The sequence below is a fragment of the Punica granatum genome, chromosome 7 (assembly GCF_007655135.1).
Source record: "Punica granatum isolate Tunisia-2019 chromosome 7, ASM765513v2, whole genome shotgun sequence".
Lineage (NCBI taxonomy): Eukaryota > Viridiplantae > Streptophyta > Magnoliopsida > Myrtales > Lythraceae > Punica > Punica granatum.
Window position 1 is genome coordinate 2,424,321 of NC_045133.1, and position 20,477 is coordinate 2,444,797.

The window sequence follows — 20,477 nt, forward strand, 5'->3', positions numbered from 1 at the left end:
ACCTACGACTTCTTACCACATGCCGACGCTTGATATGCATTTCTGTCCACGAACAAGGGTGTCTTATGTTAACCGAAATCCACTAAGCAGTGGAGCTTCTAATGCTCTAAGCCTTGGCAATTATGAGCGGGTGCTGCGTTTGTTCTATTCAAGCGTAGTATATGTTTTGAATCCAAAGCCATCGGGACTTAGAACAAGTGTCAGTCTGGGCTTTGGAAAAAGCAGAACAGACCGATCAGATCGTACGACGATGCGAGTGTGTTACAGCAAGAATGCCGGACCAATTGACTAATTAGCAGAATGGATCTTCCATGATCATCAAGGGAAGATCACACTGTCATTGAACCGAAGTGAATTTCAATGACCCAGGTTCCCCCTTGATTGGAACCACACTTCAGCCAAGGCCCGTGCCGAGCAAGCTTTACGTGATCAGCACCGAATGATCATCTATAACAAGTCATGGAGGATGAAGAGACATGTATATGTTATACTGGAACGACAGATGAGAACATGTTGAGAAAGTTACCCGAGAAAAGAATATGAGAGACTGCTGAAAATTCAGATTAATGGGTGTCAGAGAATTCTATGTGCATCAAAACCGAAAAAGGATCTTACAAATGTACAAGTGGGTCTCAACTGGATTAAGTTATTAACCAGGAGATTCCTTATATAATTAATCCCTCTAAAACCAATGGGGGAGACGATCGACTAAAAAAAAAACAAAAATTGAACAAATAATATTTCTTGGGAAAAAAAAAAGGGTTAGCAATCGGTGTCTCTAGCTCTTTCCAGTCTTGAGCTTCTTCAGGGCTTGATCGGAGTCGTCCCCGGAGACTCGAGGGCGTGTCATACCTTGGTTTGCCGGTGTCTCATTGTCCTGTTTTCATCAATACATAATTGGGGAAAAACAATTCAGTCTCTAATGGCAGAAAGTTTTCTTTTGACGGATCAATATAGAACAAGACCCATATAAAGAAAGGAAGCAAGTAAACCGTACCTTCTGAATGGATGATTTTGCTCTCTTCCCGAGCTCAATCTGCACCGATATGCTCGCCTGAGACAGATCGACCCCGGAACTGTGGAGTGCTTGGGTTAAGGTGTTAAACAACCTGTTAAAAAGCAATTATTAATCATCAACCAAAAAATCGACAACAGACATCCAATTTAAGCTGCTAAAGAAATAAGAGAACACCGACGAGCAATTGCAATATATTCTCGACAAGCATCACTACTAATTCCATATCATTTTTCGGCCGGTTGGCAAGGATTTAGAATGGTGGCTTACCCTCGAGAGTAAGCACTGGATATGCTTATTGTGCCGCCCTCGACAGCCAGCTCCTGCTCCTTCAGCTTATCATTAAGAGCAGTGCACTCCTTCGTAAATGGCTTGCCCTGAGCTGTCTGTGACTGTGGCTGCACGGCCTTGGCTCCCAAATCGGCACTGACTACCGGTGACAGCTGAGTTGCGGCAGCAGTCCTGACCGGGGCAAGGATGTTTGGCTGCAGAGCGAGAGGAAAAGGGACTCCCTTATTTGTCACCGCATGGTTGAGATGATCTACAGCTTTGCATATGGAGCCAGCACCCGAATCGGATTCAAGATGATTTTTAGTGCTATTAGCGACAGACATGTTGTTTTCGTCATTTTTTGTGGCAAATACTAAGGTGGAACCGCCACCGTTTGCACTTCGAGAATGATCTACGTAAGCCTCGTTAGGCCTCTGATTGCTTCTCTGCTTCAATAAACAAAAACAAAAGAACAGAGTTGTTGAGTAATGAAAGCTAAAAAGCCCATCTTTGTATTCCATAATCTTAAATCATATGATATGGTTAGATAATTCTATCACAAAGCCCAATCCAGCAGCTATAATTGCTTTTGAAATAGCATGTGAAATGTCCATAATGCAAAATGTCTATATTTTCTGTCCGTTAAAAGGAAAAGAGAAATAGGAGATACCCAAGTCATCATCTTAGCAGGTTCGTAATTCCACCCAGGATATGAACCTTCATATTTCTGGACTCTCTCTTGTAAAAATTGTATGTACTCAATAACCTGCATAAGCGTTCAACTGCTGTATCAGATGAAACTGAAAACCAAAATGTAGGATACTATATAAGGTGAATTTGAAATGCAGAGCACACAAGTACCTCTAACAAGAACGATGCCTTATCCCTCTTTTGATCGTTTTGAGGGAGAAGTGTTCTCAACATCTGAAATCTGCATGCACAGTAAGCATGTCAAATATATTAAACTCAAGATTAAAGAATCATTAAAGACAGGCGACTCAATGAACAACTCATCCACAAGATCAGCTTTGCATACGAAAAGTGAAAAACTTACCGATCATTTATTTTGCTCCTCCTCCGCTGCTCAGTAGCAGAATGTTTGGATCTTGGAGTATTCGCCTTCTGGTCACTACTCTTGCCATCGACCTTCACCCTCAAATCTGCATGCATCCAAAAAAAGTTACTTGTGTCTGTTTAACATGGTTCACCGGGAACTGTATGAAGCGAATTTGAAGATAAAAATCTACCTCTAGGAGCAGGAGAGATCTCCTTCTTTATTACGAACTCCTCCTCATCATCCAATTCTTCCTCCTGGCTGCTTGCAGCCTTTGCTGATTTTATCATATCCATGAAGCTCTGATTTTTCTGTGTCGATGCCCTGTTGCATATTACCCAAAATACTCGCCATCAATTATCCGTTCTAAATTCCATCACGAGCTACTGTTCTATAAAGTTTTAAAATTAGAAATATGACATTTGAGTAGTAAGCAGTAAGTAAAATTGGGAAGAGAGTTACTGACTGCAAAGAAGAGAGAGAGTTGAACGAGTTGCGGTGGTTGTTGTTGTTGCTGGAAGATGACTGTGATGGCATATCCGATGATGCCCATTGGCCCAACTTCACCGCAGGCTCTGTCAGATGCAAAAGTTGATGATCAGATTACGGATAAAATTTCAAAGGGACAAGTTGGCATTTTAATAACTATACAAACCTTTTGAAGCGGCAGTGTGTAAATTCTCCTTCCCTGTCTTTCCCTTCTTGGCGACTGATTCTTCCCACAAGGTGAAGCCGCTATTTGTGTAGGAACTGCAGTTAGAGTTGTCATCGTTCCTATCAGTGGTGCTGCTGGTTTGAGCAACCGTAAACACAGTAGCCTCGGACTTCGGGACTCTCTGGTTGAAGCATGAAATGTGGCTTATACTGTAAGTTCCAATTCCGCCAGGCAGGATGTGCTCCACTGAAGGTGGCGGGGCCGGGGGTGGTGGCTTCTCCACCGTCGGTATCTCGCTAGAGACTTCTTCCTTGGCACCCGTCTTACCCAAGAAATCATGAGTTTTAAGGAGATTTCCTGTCAATGATGATGACAAAGTCAAGTCCACATCAACTTACATTCATATCAAAGTGGAAGTTATGTGATGAATCGACCGAAAGGAAAATTGATGGAATTCAATTTAAAGAATCAAATATGGAAGTATTTGATTTACACGAAATAGTATTTGTAGAGGAATTATTACGTCATATTGGCCTTTTCCACTTAAACTCAGGTATCCTTATCCCTGATCACCAAACTAATAGTTAGCAGTCTATATTTCCTCGAACCCCGTGCCTCATGTACTCTGAAAAACTAACATGACCTTTTTCCATCTCTCCTTCTATTCCCGGGCAATGAAATTTCATTAATCTTCTAAAGCAAAATAAGATGGACAGAATGAGTGACACAGAGTCTCATCCCGGTAGGAATCTACCGATCCCAATCCACGCATTGTTCAAACCGATCCCATCCACTGGAACTATTCCGGGGTCTAATCTTAAACAATAGATAAAATATGAATAGTATTCAGCACATGAAAAATCAGGAGAGAGAGACAACAGGATGATAAAAGGGGCAAATTTTCACTTTAAATTTGTCTTTTCATTTATTTATTTATTTTATTTTTATTTTTTTGGCGTGTCGTTTGATCATACGGGGAAAGGAAAGCAAGCAAGAGCCACAGTTTCTGAAAACCTGAAACACAACATCAAAGGCCCCCCCAACAGCCCCGTGCCTTACGTGGTGTCAAATCAAATCAAAGTCCTTTTTATTGCCCTCCTCCTCTTTGGATGGACCCCAGCCCCAATCTGATGGCTCTGATTGCTAACTGCTAACCATTTTCTTTTTCGGATCCAAAGTGTGACCCACTTTTTATTCATGGCCCAGATCCATCACGTGCTCCCTTCCTACCCCAAACCCCTACCCCTCCCCCTCCCCCTCCCTCCCTCTGAGGCTATCTATCCAATTATATATCTACGCTTCTCATAAATATTTTTTAACCACATCTACATCTTGTCATATTATTACTTAAAACATTTGAAGGGGAAAAACACATGAGACGATTGGTAAATTGCCCTCAATTTGGATGGACCTTACTTGCATCGTAAAATCGCCTCGCGGCCAGGGCCCGAGCAGGATTAATTTCAGACAATAGGCATAGGTCTGATCGAAAAAGGAAAATAAAAGAGATATATTTCTTGAATATTTCGAATTATTCCGGGGGAGGAAACAAGATTATGAAAATTTGCAAGAAGAAACAGGCAGACATGAATGAGCAGGCTGAGTTTTCGGGATCCATGAAAGCCATAAATGAAAGCGGAAAAGTTGTTCTTTTTTCTTTTCTGGAAAATGAAAATTAATTAATTAATTATAGAATGTAAGGGAAGTGAATGTACACCTTGAGAAGAAGACCTTGGATCTTGGTGGAGATTTGGATGACTGCACAGTGACAGAAAGTCATGCGTGGGTTTCCTGCCTGCGGAAATTTTGGGGATTTTTCGCAACTCATCGTCAGAAATTTTGAATTTTAATTAAAGAAAAAACTAATAAAATCCAAAAAAAGGAAGGGATTTTCAATTCTCTCAGTTGTCCATATTGAAGATTTCAATTCAAGTACCTTCTCCGCCAAACGGACGGGGCTGTGGGAGCTCCATCATCAAAGAGAAAAGCTCCGATTTGTCACTTCTCGCCCGGAAATTCAGCAGAATTATGCTAAATCGAATCCAAATCTCCACTGCTGAAGCGTAATTCGAACGTTGGAGCCGGAATTCTCCGAATTCCTCCTCAGATCTGCGCGATGTCCGGAATGCAGATTCGGCTCCGAGAGCTTCCGAGATCGAAGCCCCGACCTCAGCTCTCGCACCGACAGCAGCAGGCTTCCCTGACAGCTTCTCGAGGAAGCTGCTGCCTCGGATTCAGCTCAGACAGGACGGAATTCCGCAGACTACCTGCATCCACACAATCACCAGCAGAATTGAATACCAAATCGTGCTCGTAGGAGCTCACATCCAGCTATACTTTCACAATTCAGTTGAACGACGCTCAATTCAGCTCGGAATCCAACTGAATTCTCACAATTCAGCTGATAATTCAAACGCGCGGGGCAGGAGGAACCGACCAGTGATCCGAATTACGATAGCTCCGACCACCGGACCAGCTCCAGCTGCAGAAAACGCTTCAACCACCAAACTCAGTCCACTGGATTCGAACAACACCAACACAAAGGCTCCTCGAAGCTCCGTTCACAGTGACGCGAATGCAACCAGAGACCCTGAATCTCCTCCCAAAGCTTCGTCTTCAGCCAAAACCCGCCGCGCTTTGGCCGTCTCCCTCGCTTTCTCTCTCTACTCTCTCTCTCTCTCTCTCTCTCTCTCTCTCTCCCCCCCCCGTGAAGAAGATGAAGAGCTTGGAGATCTTTTATACAGTTCATTCCATTGCTATGGCATTCCGTTGGTTTTCTTTTCCTTTTTATTAATCTATTTGATTTATATTCATTTTTCGTTTTCCTCCTCCGTTCCGTTTCCTAACGTCGTTGCGGCTGTACTGACGGCGTTTGTGGTACGGTCACGGAAAATGATCATTTAATGGGGAGGGGTAGATTTGAATAAACAATACTTGTTTGGCGATCCCGATGAAAATTTCCAAATTTACTGCTTCCGAGGACAAATGTTTGCCTTATCTCAGATATGTGTTTGTGTCCCCTCGATTTATTTTCTTATTGATTTATAAATTCATCCCCATTGACTTCTTTTCATTTCCAACTTGACGTGCTGGGAAACATTAAATTTAAATTTAATTGGTCGAACCAAACCCCTCATATTTATTCAGAGATTTTTCGTTGCGTCGCTAATTAAAATATCGGGGCCACATCGAATCGGATCGAATTTCTTGATATTTTGCTTTCGAACTATATACTTTATTATTTTTCGGTTTTGCCCCATACATGATTTATTAATGCTTCCGGCAAGTGAGTCTTGCGCGTACATCTTTATACGTGTTTCTCGAGAAGTGCCTTTGTGCTTGTAGCTTGCCAACAACGTCGTGAACAATTCGATGATGGTCGAGGCAAAATTCGGAAAATTAACTCTTTTTTATGAGAAAAATTAGGAATTGTAGATGTGCAAAGCAATATAGCAAAATTGTTTACTTGTGGCTTTAGCTTTTGGTCACCTAAGCCCAATAGTAGAGTTATGGGGACCCCTATCATTTTTCTCGATAAGTTATGGGGAGCCCTATCATATACTATAATACATATAGGTCTAATTGTCCCAAGTTGCAATTACCTTCCCAATATAGAAATGAAAAAAAAAAAAAAAGGAGATGCCCACTTGAACTCTTTAAAATTAATTGTACACCATATCTTTCTTCTTCTTATTTTTTAATGGGAAATTAAGCACACTATTTTATTGCTCATAACGTATATATGAGTAGTACCAATCAAAACGAAAGTTTTTCAACCCCTTTTCATTGCAATCCTATTCGAAAAAAGGAAGAAAATTTTAATACAGATATTTATCGATTCCATTCTTTTTCTTTTTCTTTTTGGGGGTAAACATAGTTGTAAATTCAAATGGGGCCTAGTTCCTGCATGCGACGAGCAAGTATGTGTTTTCAACAGCAACACCGTCTTACCGTTGACAACTGACTCGAACAACCAACAAGAAAAAAAGAACTCACATATATGATATATCTACCGCAGGGCGATATAAATTAATAAATATATATATATATATATATAAAGCTAGGGCTGTAAGCAGTGAAGAACGCAAGTTAGATCTCATACGCATGCTTATGACCACACTAGCATCGATCCTCAGTACTGATAATTATGCAATATTTTTTATATATACCTTCACAGTTGGAAACCCATACCACCTCGAACGCGTGCCATAGCTAGAGCTGTACGAATACTAAAATATTTTTTTCAAATTGAGAGGAATGGACATAAGAAATTTTATCAAAATTCGAAATATTATATTTATGTAAAAAAAAAATTAAAGCAAGTATCAAAATTCTAGCGAGAGCGACCATTATCTCCAGCCCCTGTCGATCCGTCCCAGCACCTAGGGGTCACGTGAGTGGTAAAGAGGGAGAGAATGGTACTGATCGATCACATGTTGACTTAGACAGCAATATTAACATGTGGTTGACCTTTAACCTGCAGCAGAAGCTATGAGAGAGAGAGAGAGAGAGAGAATGCAGGGATATATTCAGTTCTATCAAAGAAGTGAAGCGATGACAAAGGATAAAACAACTTACCAGCTGATGATTAGTGCACAGATCCCCATTATTACTTTAATCCATCCCAATTTATTCCCCACTCCACTGCATTAATTTTCTAGTTTGTCCCTTATTTTTTTGGATTAGATTTAACTTGTATTGTGTATGGAGACAGAGAGAGAGAGAGGATGCTGGTAGAGGAAAGGTCACGTGCTGCATTGGGAGTCTAGCTATAAATCTAAATCTAAATCTAATCGGAAGTAGAAAATATAAGATCAATCTGGATTAATTTAAACGATTCAATACTTGTTTCTCTCAAGTAAAGATCTCATTTCTAAGTTTGTGAATGAAAAAATCTAAACTATGAAAGATTTACTCTCTAATGAACCGACTTAGTTCGAGTTGGATTAGTCAATACTCATCGAATTTTTTAATATCAAAATACACATTAAAGAAAAGAAAAAATAATTAGTAGTAGTAATGATATCAATATTTTAGAGACCATCTCGTACTCTGTCCTGTCGAGGGGGAACTTTTAGCTGTTAGCGGCAAATGCGGAACCACTTTTCCTTTCCCCGCCTCTCATTCTCCTCCCCTTCGGCTTTCATTTACATGTGCGCCCCCCCCCCAAAATTACCATTAATCCTCCATTCTCTCTCACTCTCTTCACACCCTATCTTCTTTTTGCTAACCTCTGGGTATCTAATACAGGATATCGAGTTCGAATCTTATCGAGAAATTAAACGTCGCGGTTTCCGTAACCGGCTTGGCTGCTAATATAGTCCATTTTCGATCAACATATAGTGTAGAATGCTTTTGTCTTGCATGTCGGTTTGTAATTATATGCCATATTGAATGAAACTTTGCACCAATGTGTATTGTGTAATCAACTCTTCTATGGTTGGCCCAACAAAAAAGAAAAAGCATCTAATATAATGTTGCATGTTAATTATTCAAACAAGCAGGAACCATGTATATGTCCGTAGTTCGATTATTTTATTTTACAAGGTCACCACTACAAGTATGAAATGATATTGATCCGATATTTAAACATTTTTCGATCATGAAGTCATGTGTATTGATCCAAACATTTATAAAATTGATTATGTCTCGCATAAGAACTAGGGCAAATTTACAATTGTAAGGGTGGCCGGGGGATATTCGGAGCAAAGCTTCCTATTTGTCTACTATATATTTACTATTTATTATTAAGTATGCTTTCAGATGAAGAGTTATATATGTAGAGATTGAGATTTTTTTTTCGGTGACGGAGTTTAAGATAAAATTGAAGCTATAAAAGACTTAATTTACATTATTAGTGACCTTAACGGCGTACTATCTGTATCTTTTTATTATTCTTTATATATGTTCATGGATCTCCTTTCACTTCAAAAAAAGAAAATTCTTTTTGGAATGACATTTTGAATAATTTAATTAAACATGATAGATAATATAGTATAGCGGCATATTCTTGCCTATGAATCAAGAAATTTCGAATTAGATTTTTACCAATAAGATTATCAATACTCTTTTGTTTAGATTTTTATTTTTTTTACTAAATGCAAGAACCTCATTCGTAATCGATATTTTTTTTTTCAATAGATACCTAAAAGATAATTTAATCATTCGTCAAAGAAAAGAAAGGATGAGGTGAGGTGGAGACCCCATATGGAATTCACGTGTACCTTTTCTTCTCTCTCATATTAGGGCGCATCTCACATGCAGTGCTAAGGGGTTTAACACCACATAAATCATATAATTAATCACCCCAAACCTATTTCTATATATCTATATGTACCCTTTTCTTTATTATATATATTTATATGTGATCCATCATGGGTTCCAACTCTCGTTTGCCCTGTTATTATATCTCTATTTATTTTATATTATATTTCCCTAATCTCATTCACTATAAAGTATCTATATAAATATTTAATCTTTAAATTGATTTAAAAAATGACGCATATTATCAAATAGTTAATGTTAAGAAGATGATCTGGCTCTTCCGACAATCATGGCGTGCATTCACACCCAGCGGTGCACGAATACAACGGAACAGCTTGGCTTCACAATATATATACCCTTTATACGTACTATATATATATATATATATGTATGTATGTATGTATATTGTTCGATTAAGATAACAATCACCCATAATTAATTATATATACGTATATGTGTGGATATATGCATACGTATATAAACTTGATCTCCCTTAGTGTGTACATATATATATATATATGTATGTATGAGTTGAAAATTAGAGAAATTTTTAAATGATTTATCTCGATAATGTGGTGAGGAAGAACCATAGGATTTTTTGCAATTAGTAACAATAATGATAATCCCACGTGTGATTAATCTAGTTTAGGAATTTCTTGTACTGATTGACTTTTCCTAATGTCACATGGTGATGTGAGATCATAAAAGACTTTCCCTGAAATTTAGAAGCACAGGACTATCCGGTCACTAGTATACATATATATATGTGTATAAAATTGTAATCAATGCATTAAATTAGGGTAAAAAAGAAAATGTCAAAATAATACGGGGTTAAAGTGGTAAACTATTTACTAATTTATATCTTAATATGCTATATTTATATTACAAAGAAAATGTTCAAAAATCGTATGAAAAATATTTGAATTACTTCATTATCATATCGTTAACAAATAAAAATATATTCATCATTTTAAGAAAATATTAAAAATATATGAAAAATATTTTAATCAATTATTATCATATCGTTAACAAATAAATATGCTCATTATTTTAAGAAAATAAATAATTATTTATAGTTATATAGACTTAAAATTAGTTTAAAATAAAGCATTATAGCTAATCTTATAAAAGTTTAATTAAGTAAAACTCTCATCCAAATGACTGGGTCAATTTACCTAAAAGTGTTCAAATTTATAAAACTTAATATATGGAAATATTAGTTATAATAAAGGCTATAAGCAAATAATGATGTTTAAAAGGTTGATAGACTATAAGTTTTTTATTCTTTTATAAAATAAAGCTAACGACCATATCTAAAAATATTCAAATTTTAGATTAGTTTTTTCTTGGAAATTAATCTGATAGTTGTAATGTTATATATATATATATATAGTAGATATATATTACATGAATTCCTTGTTTAAGAATTTTTTATATATATATTTAATATATATTCATCTATTACAAGTTTGAATTTACTGTATAATTTTTTACATGCTAGTAAATTGTAAATTCAAATTAATTATTATTTTTATATTTACTTTAATAATAAAATTTTCTTTATAAAATCTATGCGACACACCGGTTCGGTAAAGTATTATATATATATATATATATATTAAAAAGACTTCGCTAGCTAGTCATTGTACTTGTCCCCTCCCCTCCTAAATAATTGATCTCAAGATCGGCTCCTCTCATAAGGACCAAAACTAGAAGGTCTTGACCTCAATCATTCCTAGATACCAAAGTCGATTCGGGAGATACTGCTCAGAAACTCGATTTGTCATTTGCTAGATCGATCATGTACTAACATATATATGACCAAACTTAGGGATCATGAAGAGAGTACTATAAGACACAGTGCATGTATGAAATGCTATATGAGGTCGTTTTTATCTCCGGATCAAACATACGTGTGTCGAAAAATAGACGCATGAAGAGAAACGCAGTTAATTTCTCGCACTAAACAAGTCACTGCTCTCAACAGGAATTTCATCTGCTCTATAATTTTAACAGATCTCAAGCGAGCATCATCCAAGGAATTTGAATTACTGTAAATATTCTTATAGCATGCGATAATCTATGTAAATAATTATATGTATATTAGTATATATGGGGGGGGGGGGGGGGGGGGGGGGGGGGGGGGGGGGGGGGGTTTGTGGCGGGGGGGCCATCACTCACGTGCATGAAACCGAAATTAAATTAAGAGTTACGTGAAGGGTGGATGGGGACTCTCTTCTACTTTGATGGGCCAACCACCCTACCCTACGCATATGGCCCACAGGTCGGGTCCCCCAAGCCCAATGTCACCATTCAAATTTGTTATTTTCCATCAATTTCCATCCCTTCAAATCACTTCCTCTTTCTCAATTCCTATTCTTCTTTAACGTATTGGGGCAAATCTATGCTTATAAGCATCGCCATTAGTCACATGATGTATTTATCTAATCCTTCCCCCCATAAACATCTAGCTCTTTAAATAGGCCATAATCTCGAGACATAAGTTCGCAAAAAGACACAGTCGGACTGTTACACATAGGATGTATAAAATTCAACTATAATCACGTGGCTTGCTTAATAGATCTTCATATGATGTAACCTTTAAAGGTAGAGAATGATTTTATGAATTGAATCACTTATTCAATTATCCAAGAACGGATATAGAAATTTAATTATTGGGGTGAAATTAAAGGAAGATAAAGAAAATTAAAGTCATAAAGTTAAGAGGAGCGAGAGATTTTTCGGTGATCCTACCTTGTCACGTGACGTGAGGAAACTCTAATTATATTGCAATAAATAGAATAATGAATATTAATCACTCGATTAATTGTGATAAATATTTTTAATAAAATAATTTTATTAATACTTTCTCACCACATCATTGTGAGGAATGACCATTTAAAATTTTCTCCACCCACCCATCCCCAACCCCCTCCGACGATCCGTCCCTCCATTTATCTGTATAATAAAGATAATATAGATACCATTATTTCTTGGTTATGATTTTAATAGAGAAATTAAGCCCGTTAGTCAACCATGTTTTATTAATTATATTCTCGAGCAATTTTAAGAGATGAAACTCATAGACTGCATGCATTGGACCACTTGCGCGAAAAGAAACATGTGTTTTTGGCCCAGAAAATCAATTCCAAATAATAATAATAACAATAATAATAGCAACAATAACAATAATAATATATTGAGTCTGGAGTGCCGATAATAAATTAATTAGCTTATGTAAAATAATGTTAAGTAGATATGCTCTGGGGTTTGTTAAGTATATATTAGACTAGCTTATTTTTTCCCCCCCTTTCGGAGGGGCAGATAACACTCATAATAGACTAGATCTCGTTTTCATTAAGGACGTGTTAAGATGAGGATAATGTTGATTACATCTTGATAATCTAAGTCGAGTCTCAAAGAGTGTAAAATCGTCCTTTTCCTCTCGAATCGTAATTCATGGCAGCAATAGAGATTCATAGACCCAGTAAAAATATAAGAGCCTCGTAACCCGAAATTTCTTTGTTAGAGTACCACAAATTAGGATCAAGCGGTGAGTGTTTTTACACTAAACCTTTTTTCTTTCTGGAACGTGATATTTATGTCAATAAACATGGTAATGAATTCATGCAATGAATGAAGAGTTGGTTACGATAGAAAAGAATAAGACCTAGGAGTTACTGGAGAAGCCTAAAGGCAAAAAATATCGTTGGGCTAAAGTAGGTTTTCAGAACTAAACTTAATCCCGATGGCTCAGTAAACAAGTATAAGGCCAGGTTGGTGGTAAAAACTAAAAGGTTATGCACATGTTTGGGAGTAGATTTCTCTGAAACATTTGCACATGTAGCAAGGCTAGATATGATCAGATTAATCATTGCCTTAGCAGCTCAGAAGGGTTAGAAGGTATATCAACTAGAAGTCAAATCTGCATTTCTGAATGGAGTGTTACTTGAAAGATTTGTGTTGAGCAACCAGAGGGATTCATCATACCGGGTTAGAAGGAAAAAGGTCTATATGATGAAGAAGGCTCTATATGTCTTGAAGCAAGCTCCTAGAGCATAGTATAGCAAGATTGATGGGCATTTGTTGAGTCTCGGATTTGAGAAAAGCCTGAGTGAGTCCACTTTGTATGTTACGCGGTTGAATTCTAACTTGGTTATTGTATATCTCTATGTGGATGACTTGCTGGTGACATGAGTTAATGAGGCTCATATCACTGCTTTCAAGCGGGATATGATGAAGATATTCGAAATGACTGATTTGAGTGAGATGTCTTATTTTCTTGACATGAAGATCATACAAGCTCATAATGAGATCTTTATATGTCAAAGAAAGTACTTGAAGGAGATCTTGAAGAGATTTGGTATGGAGAAGTGCAAAAGTGTGAGTATTCCAATGGGTAAGAAAGAAGTTGCAGAAGAATGATGGTTTCTGTAGAAGAAGGTCTTTACATGAGCTTAATTGGTTGCCTAATGTATCTCAGTGCAACTAGGCCAGATATCATGTTCCCTATAAGTGTCTTGTCTAGATTCTTTAATTGTGCAAGTGAGTTGCATATGGTAGCTACAAAAAGGGTTCTGAAGTACTTGAAGGAAACTACAAAGTTCAGGATTTTAAGTTACAGGGGTATTCTGGCAGTGATTAGGCTAGATCAGTGGAAGACATGAGAAGTACTTTTGATTACTGCATCACATTTGGATGCACATGTTTTTCGTGGTGTTCAAAGCTCATTGCTGCAAAATCTTGAATTTTTTGAAGTCAGCTCTCGTGAAGATTTTTGCGATTCTGCTGTTGAGAGATAGTGATGTATAAATTATTAATTCTTCAATTATGATTCACGAATATATGAAAATTGGGGCCTCGCGACTTTCTGAATAATTTTACATTATGAGAGGATTATTAATTATTAAATGACTCTTTAATGGATAGAGCCATTGGATTAGCTGTTCGAGAGTTAGCTTTTCTGCCAAGACTCTTAACAACAAAGTTAAGAGTCTAATTAAAAACACTCAAGCATAAAAAGGCATCTCTGTGTAAATGAAGAATTATTTAATCTCATTTGATTATATAAAAGGAATTTATATAATATATATTATAATATTCCTCGAGGGCGTGAAATTTCTACCCCTAATATAATATCTACTCCTGCTAAAATAATTGAGATTCCAAATAATATAAAAGGAATACAACATATATAGGTTCATGAACAAAAGATATGCGACTCAAAAGCGATCACCGCATAATTCTTATATGTATTTTTTTTTCTTTCTTCTTCTTTTCGTTGGTATAAATATGTAAAAGAAATAAATTAATTATGCCAATCGATCACCGGTCAGGGATAAATTTACTCTACGTATAATACGGTCAGAATTTCACTCTTTTCTTTTACATTATGGTGTGTTACAATATGTTCTAAAATTTTCTACAAAATAATCGAATTTGAAGGTGCATGAACATTAATTGAAAACATTTGAGATTTTATGAAGACTTCTGAAGAATCAACTAAGCTGTTCATTCGGCGGTGCCATTGAAATTTAATTTATTAGCAAAAATTTGCGAAATTAAATTAAGAATATAATTACTGAGTTTGGCATGATTGTACAAGAAAAGACACGCAGGGGACAAGGTAAGCTCCATGGGAAGAAGCAAAAGGAAAGGCCCGGAAATAGCGCAACCCTAAGAGCAAAAGAATCATTAGGTGTCATGGCCTTTAAATCAATTAATTAATTAGTCAGTTAATTTTTATTAAATTGGACGAATAAACAAATTTATTAATTAATTGGACAAGATAAATAAAATTAAAAGAATAGAGGTGGGGACATTGTTTTTATTAGTAGCCAAAGTGTGCTGTAGCAGTGGACATTCTCTTCCTAAGGAATCCGCTTAGGGATCAGTTAACTAATGCTTTCTTTTACGCGTCTAATTCGGATTATTATTATATTTCCGCACTCCACCCGATTTGTTTATTTTCCTATAAATAATAAATTACTTATCGCGTACGGCTTCGATGCCATGGTTTATTATTATTATTATTATTATTATTATTATTATTATTATTATAACACCTTCAATTTGATTATGAAGCGAATTGATATGGAAAAAGAGAACCTCAAAAATGAAAATAGTAAAGGCGTTCCATTTTACAACGGTACTACTACTAGTAAACGAGAATATTAAGCATACATTTTAATGTTTTTCCCGACTACAAGGGAGAAGTTGCACCTAACAAGAATTGAGTACTCGAAAAATGAAGAGACCTCGAAATTTTACTATGAAATTTGGATCCGAAAAATCTCTTGATTTGGATATTAGGACCACTGTCGTTGCACCACCTCGGCAAATTATTGCAATTAATTATCCTTGACAAAGAGAAAATTGTGTTTATTAATTTTTTCAATATATATCAGTCGATATCAGAAAGTTCAGATAATCTAATTAATTTAGATTTTTAGATTTTGAGCTGGATCTGCCTAATGGAGTAGAATTTGTGCAATTGTGGATTTCTTTTCATAAGACTGGAATTTTTTATAACTTCACTTAAGGGAAAGAGACACCGAACCATGTCAACCAATGTATTTGGGCTTATGTTAATTTTATTTTAGTGAATTAATTGGGAGCATTAAAGGGGGGAGGAAAACAAAATGATATAATGATGGAGGGGGGAAAAGACTTGGGATGGGGTGGGACGCGTGTCGAGGAGACCGTGGAATTCGCGGCGCGTCACGTGATGGAAACTGTCTGCCTACCACATCGTTCCCCCGCCTCGCCAATCACGTGGCCAACTCACGGCATGGGCCCCATCCCCCACCCCCCCTCCCCCTCCACTCCAAAATACGCTATCACCCCGCCCTTTTTATCCTCTTTCTTGCTTTCCTCAATACAAATAAAGTGTTAAAATTAATTCATCATCTGATAAAAAAATTTAAATAATCAGCCAAAATTTCAATTAATTATTTAGTAGGGGCAACAGAAAAGCAAAAGGGCAAAAAAGAAAAAAAAATACTGCTACCCGACTTTAAAAATTAAAAGAATTAAATTATGTCACCTTTTATTTTCTAGAAAATTCTACGGTCACCTCAGAGATCGTCTCGATTCTTCAGGGGTTATCGTCATTCGATCGAAATAAAAGTGATTATCACTAAATTTATTTCAAATGAGGATCCTCAAATCTTAAATGTAAATAATCACGACTTTCATTTTGGTAAAGAAGAAAATGGGGGAAACAAAAATTGGACAAGAAAAGACTGCAACCGGAAAGGTGGAGGGGAGTGGAAGGGGACAACCGGAGGAAGTGGGCAATTTGACCGCATCGCACCGGGGCTCCTCCGCAATAATGCAGCCACGTGTAAAATAGGGGGGAACGGCAAAAAATAGACCAAAACCCCATGAGTTAGCTCAAACATTTAATTCACATATTTTCTTTCCTCGAAATTAAATTTGTTTCACCCCGTCTTCTCGAATTTTATCGAATTTACTTTTTTTTTTGAATAAAAAGGTTAGGTCGGATTATTAGTTCGCTATAACTGTCCCAACTAAGGAAACCTAACCGTCACGAAATGTTCATTTCTCCATAGCTCGCTAAAACTTTAGCTCAACTCGGTCACCGCAGTTCCATCAACACACTAGTAAATTAAATTCAAGGCCCACTAGATCAAGCATTATGGGTCGGTTACCGCCATCCCATAATACACCCCACATAGTAGCGAGCTCTGCATCCTCAGTGAGGTTCGAACTCGTGATGTTCAAGTGGAGCGCTTAATTCTTAACCACTAGATCATCGTGTTGGTGGTTTTATCGAATTTACTTAACCAATCGCATTACGCAGTATTCGTATTGTGGGATAGGCAAAAAGTACGCTGCTCATGCTTAAACTTTTTGCCGTATGTTTTCTTGATGATGTGCGCTAAGGCTTTTGGTTCGTCTTTTTTCATCTTTGCACGTGGTTTCTTCTTGAATTGGAATATACAGTTGCGTGATATGCAGAGAAATTCGATAATTTTCAGATTGGAAGGGGGCGCGTGGTTTCTTTTTGAGTTGAAATATACAGTCGCGACATGCGTAGAGAAATTCGATAATTTTCCGATTGGAAGAGGAGGAGGTGGTGGTGCTCAGTGGGAGGAGAAGGCTGAAGTGACGGGTCTCTCTCAAAGACAATAAACGCAGCGCACGTGAGCTGAGGCGGCAGCTGCTCACGTGCGCCCATATCCTGCCGCTCTCTGCCTTGCCGGCCCGCGTGCGGTGGGGACCTCCTCCCCACCCCCCCTCCTTCCGTCCGTCTGTCTCTCTCCACAGACGTTCCGTTTCATTCTTAACGACGTCATGAGCCGTTAACGTTATTAACGGCGACGTCTTGTCCGGTGGGGGCTGCTTGTTCGCGGGTGCAGGGCGCCCACTGAAATGACCAAACAGCCCTTGGATCATTCGTTCGTTTTAGCATTCAAATCAATTCAACCTCGGAACATTGTCAATGGGTTGGTTTAACTAAATCCCATCTTATTACCAAAATTACTACCATTTGCGCAGCTCGGCTGTAAAAAATAATCGAGTATGCATAACTTTAAGTATGGTAGAGGATTGGTGTATTTTTGTCCGATATCATCCAAGATTTAAATACGGTTCAACCAACATATATTAATATAAAATGTACGTAATTTTCTATAGTCAGATGATTGGATGAACAATTGAGTTTGTGCACGTGATTTTTATGGCATGACAAGATGCAAATGGAAGGTCAAGAACGTGATGGAATAAAGACCCACCGTAATGCACCCACAATAAGAAGGAGGAGAAAGGGCCAATGAGTATGACTGATTATGTACATATAGAAGAAGGGAAAGCGACTGCAGTATGCTTTTTTTTTTTTCCTGAGAATCATAGTAATATCCTAAAATTTAAGAAGTTTCGATTAATTTAGTTTAAATTACGTGTGCTCATTAAGGGTAAGAATTCGATGTAAAAATTTTCTATTCACGAAATTCGAATTAAAATCTTAATTAATAAGAATAAATATTGAACTGCTTGAATCAACCGATGATTGTCTTGATGACCGTTTTGCCTTAGTGGCCATGTCGTTTTTGTGGCTATGATCTGTTGCGGCCATGAAAGTGCCAAGTCGCAATATAAAACGCATCTCAAATTGGAATCGTTTTCACTTTATAGACTTGCCTTAACCTATAGAACCTATCAGTTCAATTATTTAATCCAAAAATAAATAGAAAAAATAAATTTTCATGCCTAGAAGTTTGAGCTTGAAAGAGAAATGTGGATCATATGACATGGATAATGTCGCTTAGATTTAGCAATAAAAAGAGAAGACATAATTAAGGGGCATTATGTGGTAACTTAAATAGTTATCATGTCTTATATCACGCTGTCCATTTGGTATGATTATTATTTTTTTCGATAATGTGATATGATTATTATTAATCTATTGACCAACTTGTCATTGCATGCTGTTAATCATGTAACACTGCACAGTCATGGACGAAAATTAATCGCTCGATGATTAATGCTTTTTTTATTTATTAAATTATATTTTACTTAACTTAACTTAACTTTATTTTTTTCTTCATTCAATAATACAATCATGACTTTTATATTTTTAATTAATTTAATAATAAATTCTCTTACATATTTTTTTCTTAATAATTATTATAATAAATTTTTTGATACTAAATTCTCTAAATTATTCATTATTTTTTCGTCAATTCAACGACACAATCATTATTATTTTTATCTTCCTTTTTCTTCTTCAATTTAATAATCAATTCTCTCGCGTACTTTTTTTCAACCACAATTACTATTAATTTTTTAATAATAAATTCTCTCAACTATTTTTGTTTTCATCCCGTGAAGTTAAGTATAATTATACTCTATTCCGTTATCAAACATCAAGATCTTGTATGGTGAAAGAAATCACGAAATATCACTGATCGCTCTGAAAACTGTTCGAGTTAAAACTTTCTCATGATTTCGATGGTGATGAGATATTTTGGAATATCACAGCGCAGATGTATTATTCAACACGAACAAGGGCACAGACACGAGGGAGGATGGACATGGATGCCGGACAGGGTCGAACAACATATAGTAGGGGCCGTGCCGCGGTGGGAGGTGGAGGGCATTTTGGGAAAAGCGGGGAGGAGGAAGACCATAGAGTATGGGCGGGGGATGCAAAGGGGAAGGGAAGGAAAGAGGGGGGGGGGGGGGGAGTAGAGAGGGAGGAAACAAAGAAAGAAGGAAAAGGACGTGAGAGCACGTGCAGTGAGAATGGACGGTGCCCTCCCATCCCATCTCGAGTTGGAAGGTTTATGAGACGACGGAAGCGAATAATGTTCAGCCCGATTGCGTGACCTGCTCGACAGTGATCACTCGGGCATGCTAATTGCTAAAGATGTGTCGGAAGTACTTCGAGAAGGTAGGTGAACGGGAAAGGAGGCCGAAGAGATTTTCTCCTCGATGAAGGCAAAGTTGGGGGGTAAAGCCTTCGATCTGCAGCCCCGGTCACGACCCAGGGGCTTGCTCAGTTTATGTTTCCGCTGCTGGGATGGGACGGGGGACGAGCCGATGGCCCGGCTCATTAATTTGCCGCTATATCCGGTCCCATGAGCTCTGGAAGCTGTTAATTATCATATTTGCTGCTTCCTAGACTTGATGTTCATGCTTCAGTTGGCACGAGAAACTCTTTGATGGTCGATTAGTTAAATACTCAGGGAAACAGTATTTGACGCTTGGAGTTTCTCGTGACGGTGTCACGTGGGGGGAGTCTCCGGGTCCCACCCCAGTCTTAACCAATTATATTAACCAAAATTTGAATAGCAACAAGTGGAGAAAAGTATTATTACAGTGACACGTATTCTCGTCTAAAATTAATATATTTTCAAAATCGACGAGATTTTTGTATCCTTTCCTTTCTCGAGTAGCAAAAAAGGAGTAATTATAGCGTACAATGTGCGAAAATGCTAAATCCTCATAAAAGAAAGTGTCTAATTATTTTCCTAAATACTCAGAATTAATAAAACTCGATTCGAATATACATAAAATTACAACATATATTTGTTGTTTTACAAAAAAAAAAAGGTTATCTGATGCCGTGACTATGTCAAATTGACTGTTTAACAAAATATTAATAAGTAGATTTAAACCTCTTAGGGAGAATAACAAAAGTTCGCCAGTAACATTTCAGACCAGTTTGATTTCGCAATATGATTTTAAGATTT

General features: G+C 37.2%; 1 protein-coding gene across 4 annotated transcripts; it reads right to left on the reverse strand.

Moving 5' to 3' along the window:
• Positions 1-529: 529 nt before the first annotated feature.
• Positions 530-5,739, reverse strand: LOC116214210 (transcription factor BIM1). 4 transcript variants are annotated; one of them, XM_031549560.1, is made up of 12 exons: positions 5,432-5,735; positions 4,931-5,261; positions 4,712-4,789; positions 2,995-3,351; positions 2,806-2,914; positions 2,533-2,663; positions 2,340-2,445; positions 2,147-2,216; positions 1,956-2,051; positions 1,286-1,734; positions 998-1,109; positions 530-877 (listed from the first exon to the last, which is right to left on the reverse strand). In XM_031549560.1, exons 2-12 carry the CDS (start codon positions 4,968-4,970, stop codon positions 779-781), a joined length of 1,647 nt encoding a protein of 548 aa, XP_031405420.1. In that variant the 5' UTR covers positions 4,971-5,261; positions 5,432-5,735; the 3' UTR covers positions 530-778. The 4 variants fall into 4 exon arrangements, with proteins under 4 accessions (XP_031405420.1, XP_031405421.1, XP_031405422.1 ...); XM_031549561.1 differs by having other exon boundaries at positions 5,389-5,735; XM_031549562.1 differs by having other exon boundaries at positions 1,286-1,731; positions 4,931-5,739.
• Between the last annotated feature and the right edge of the window lie 14,738 nt (positions 5,740-20,477).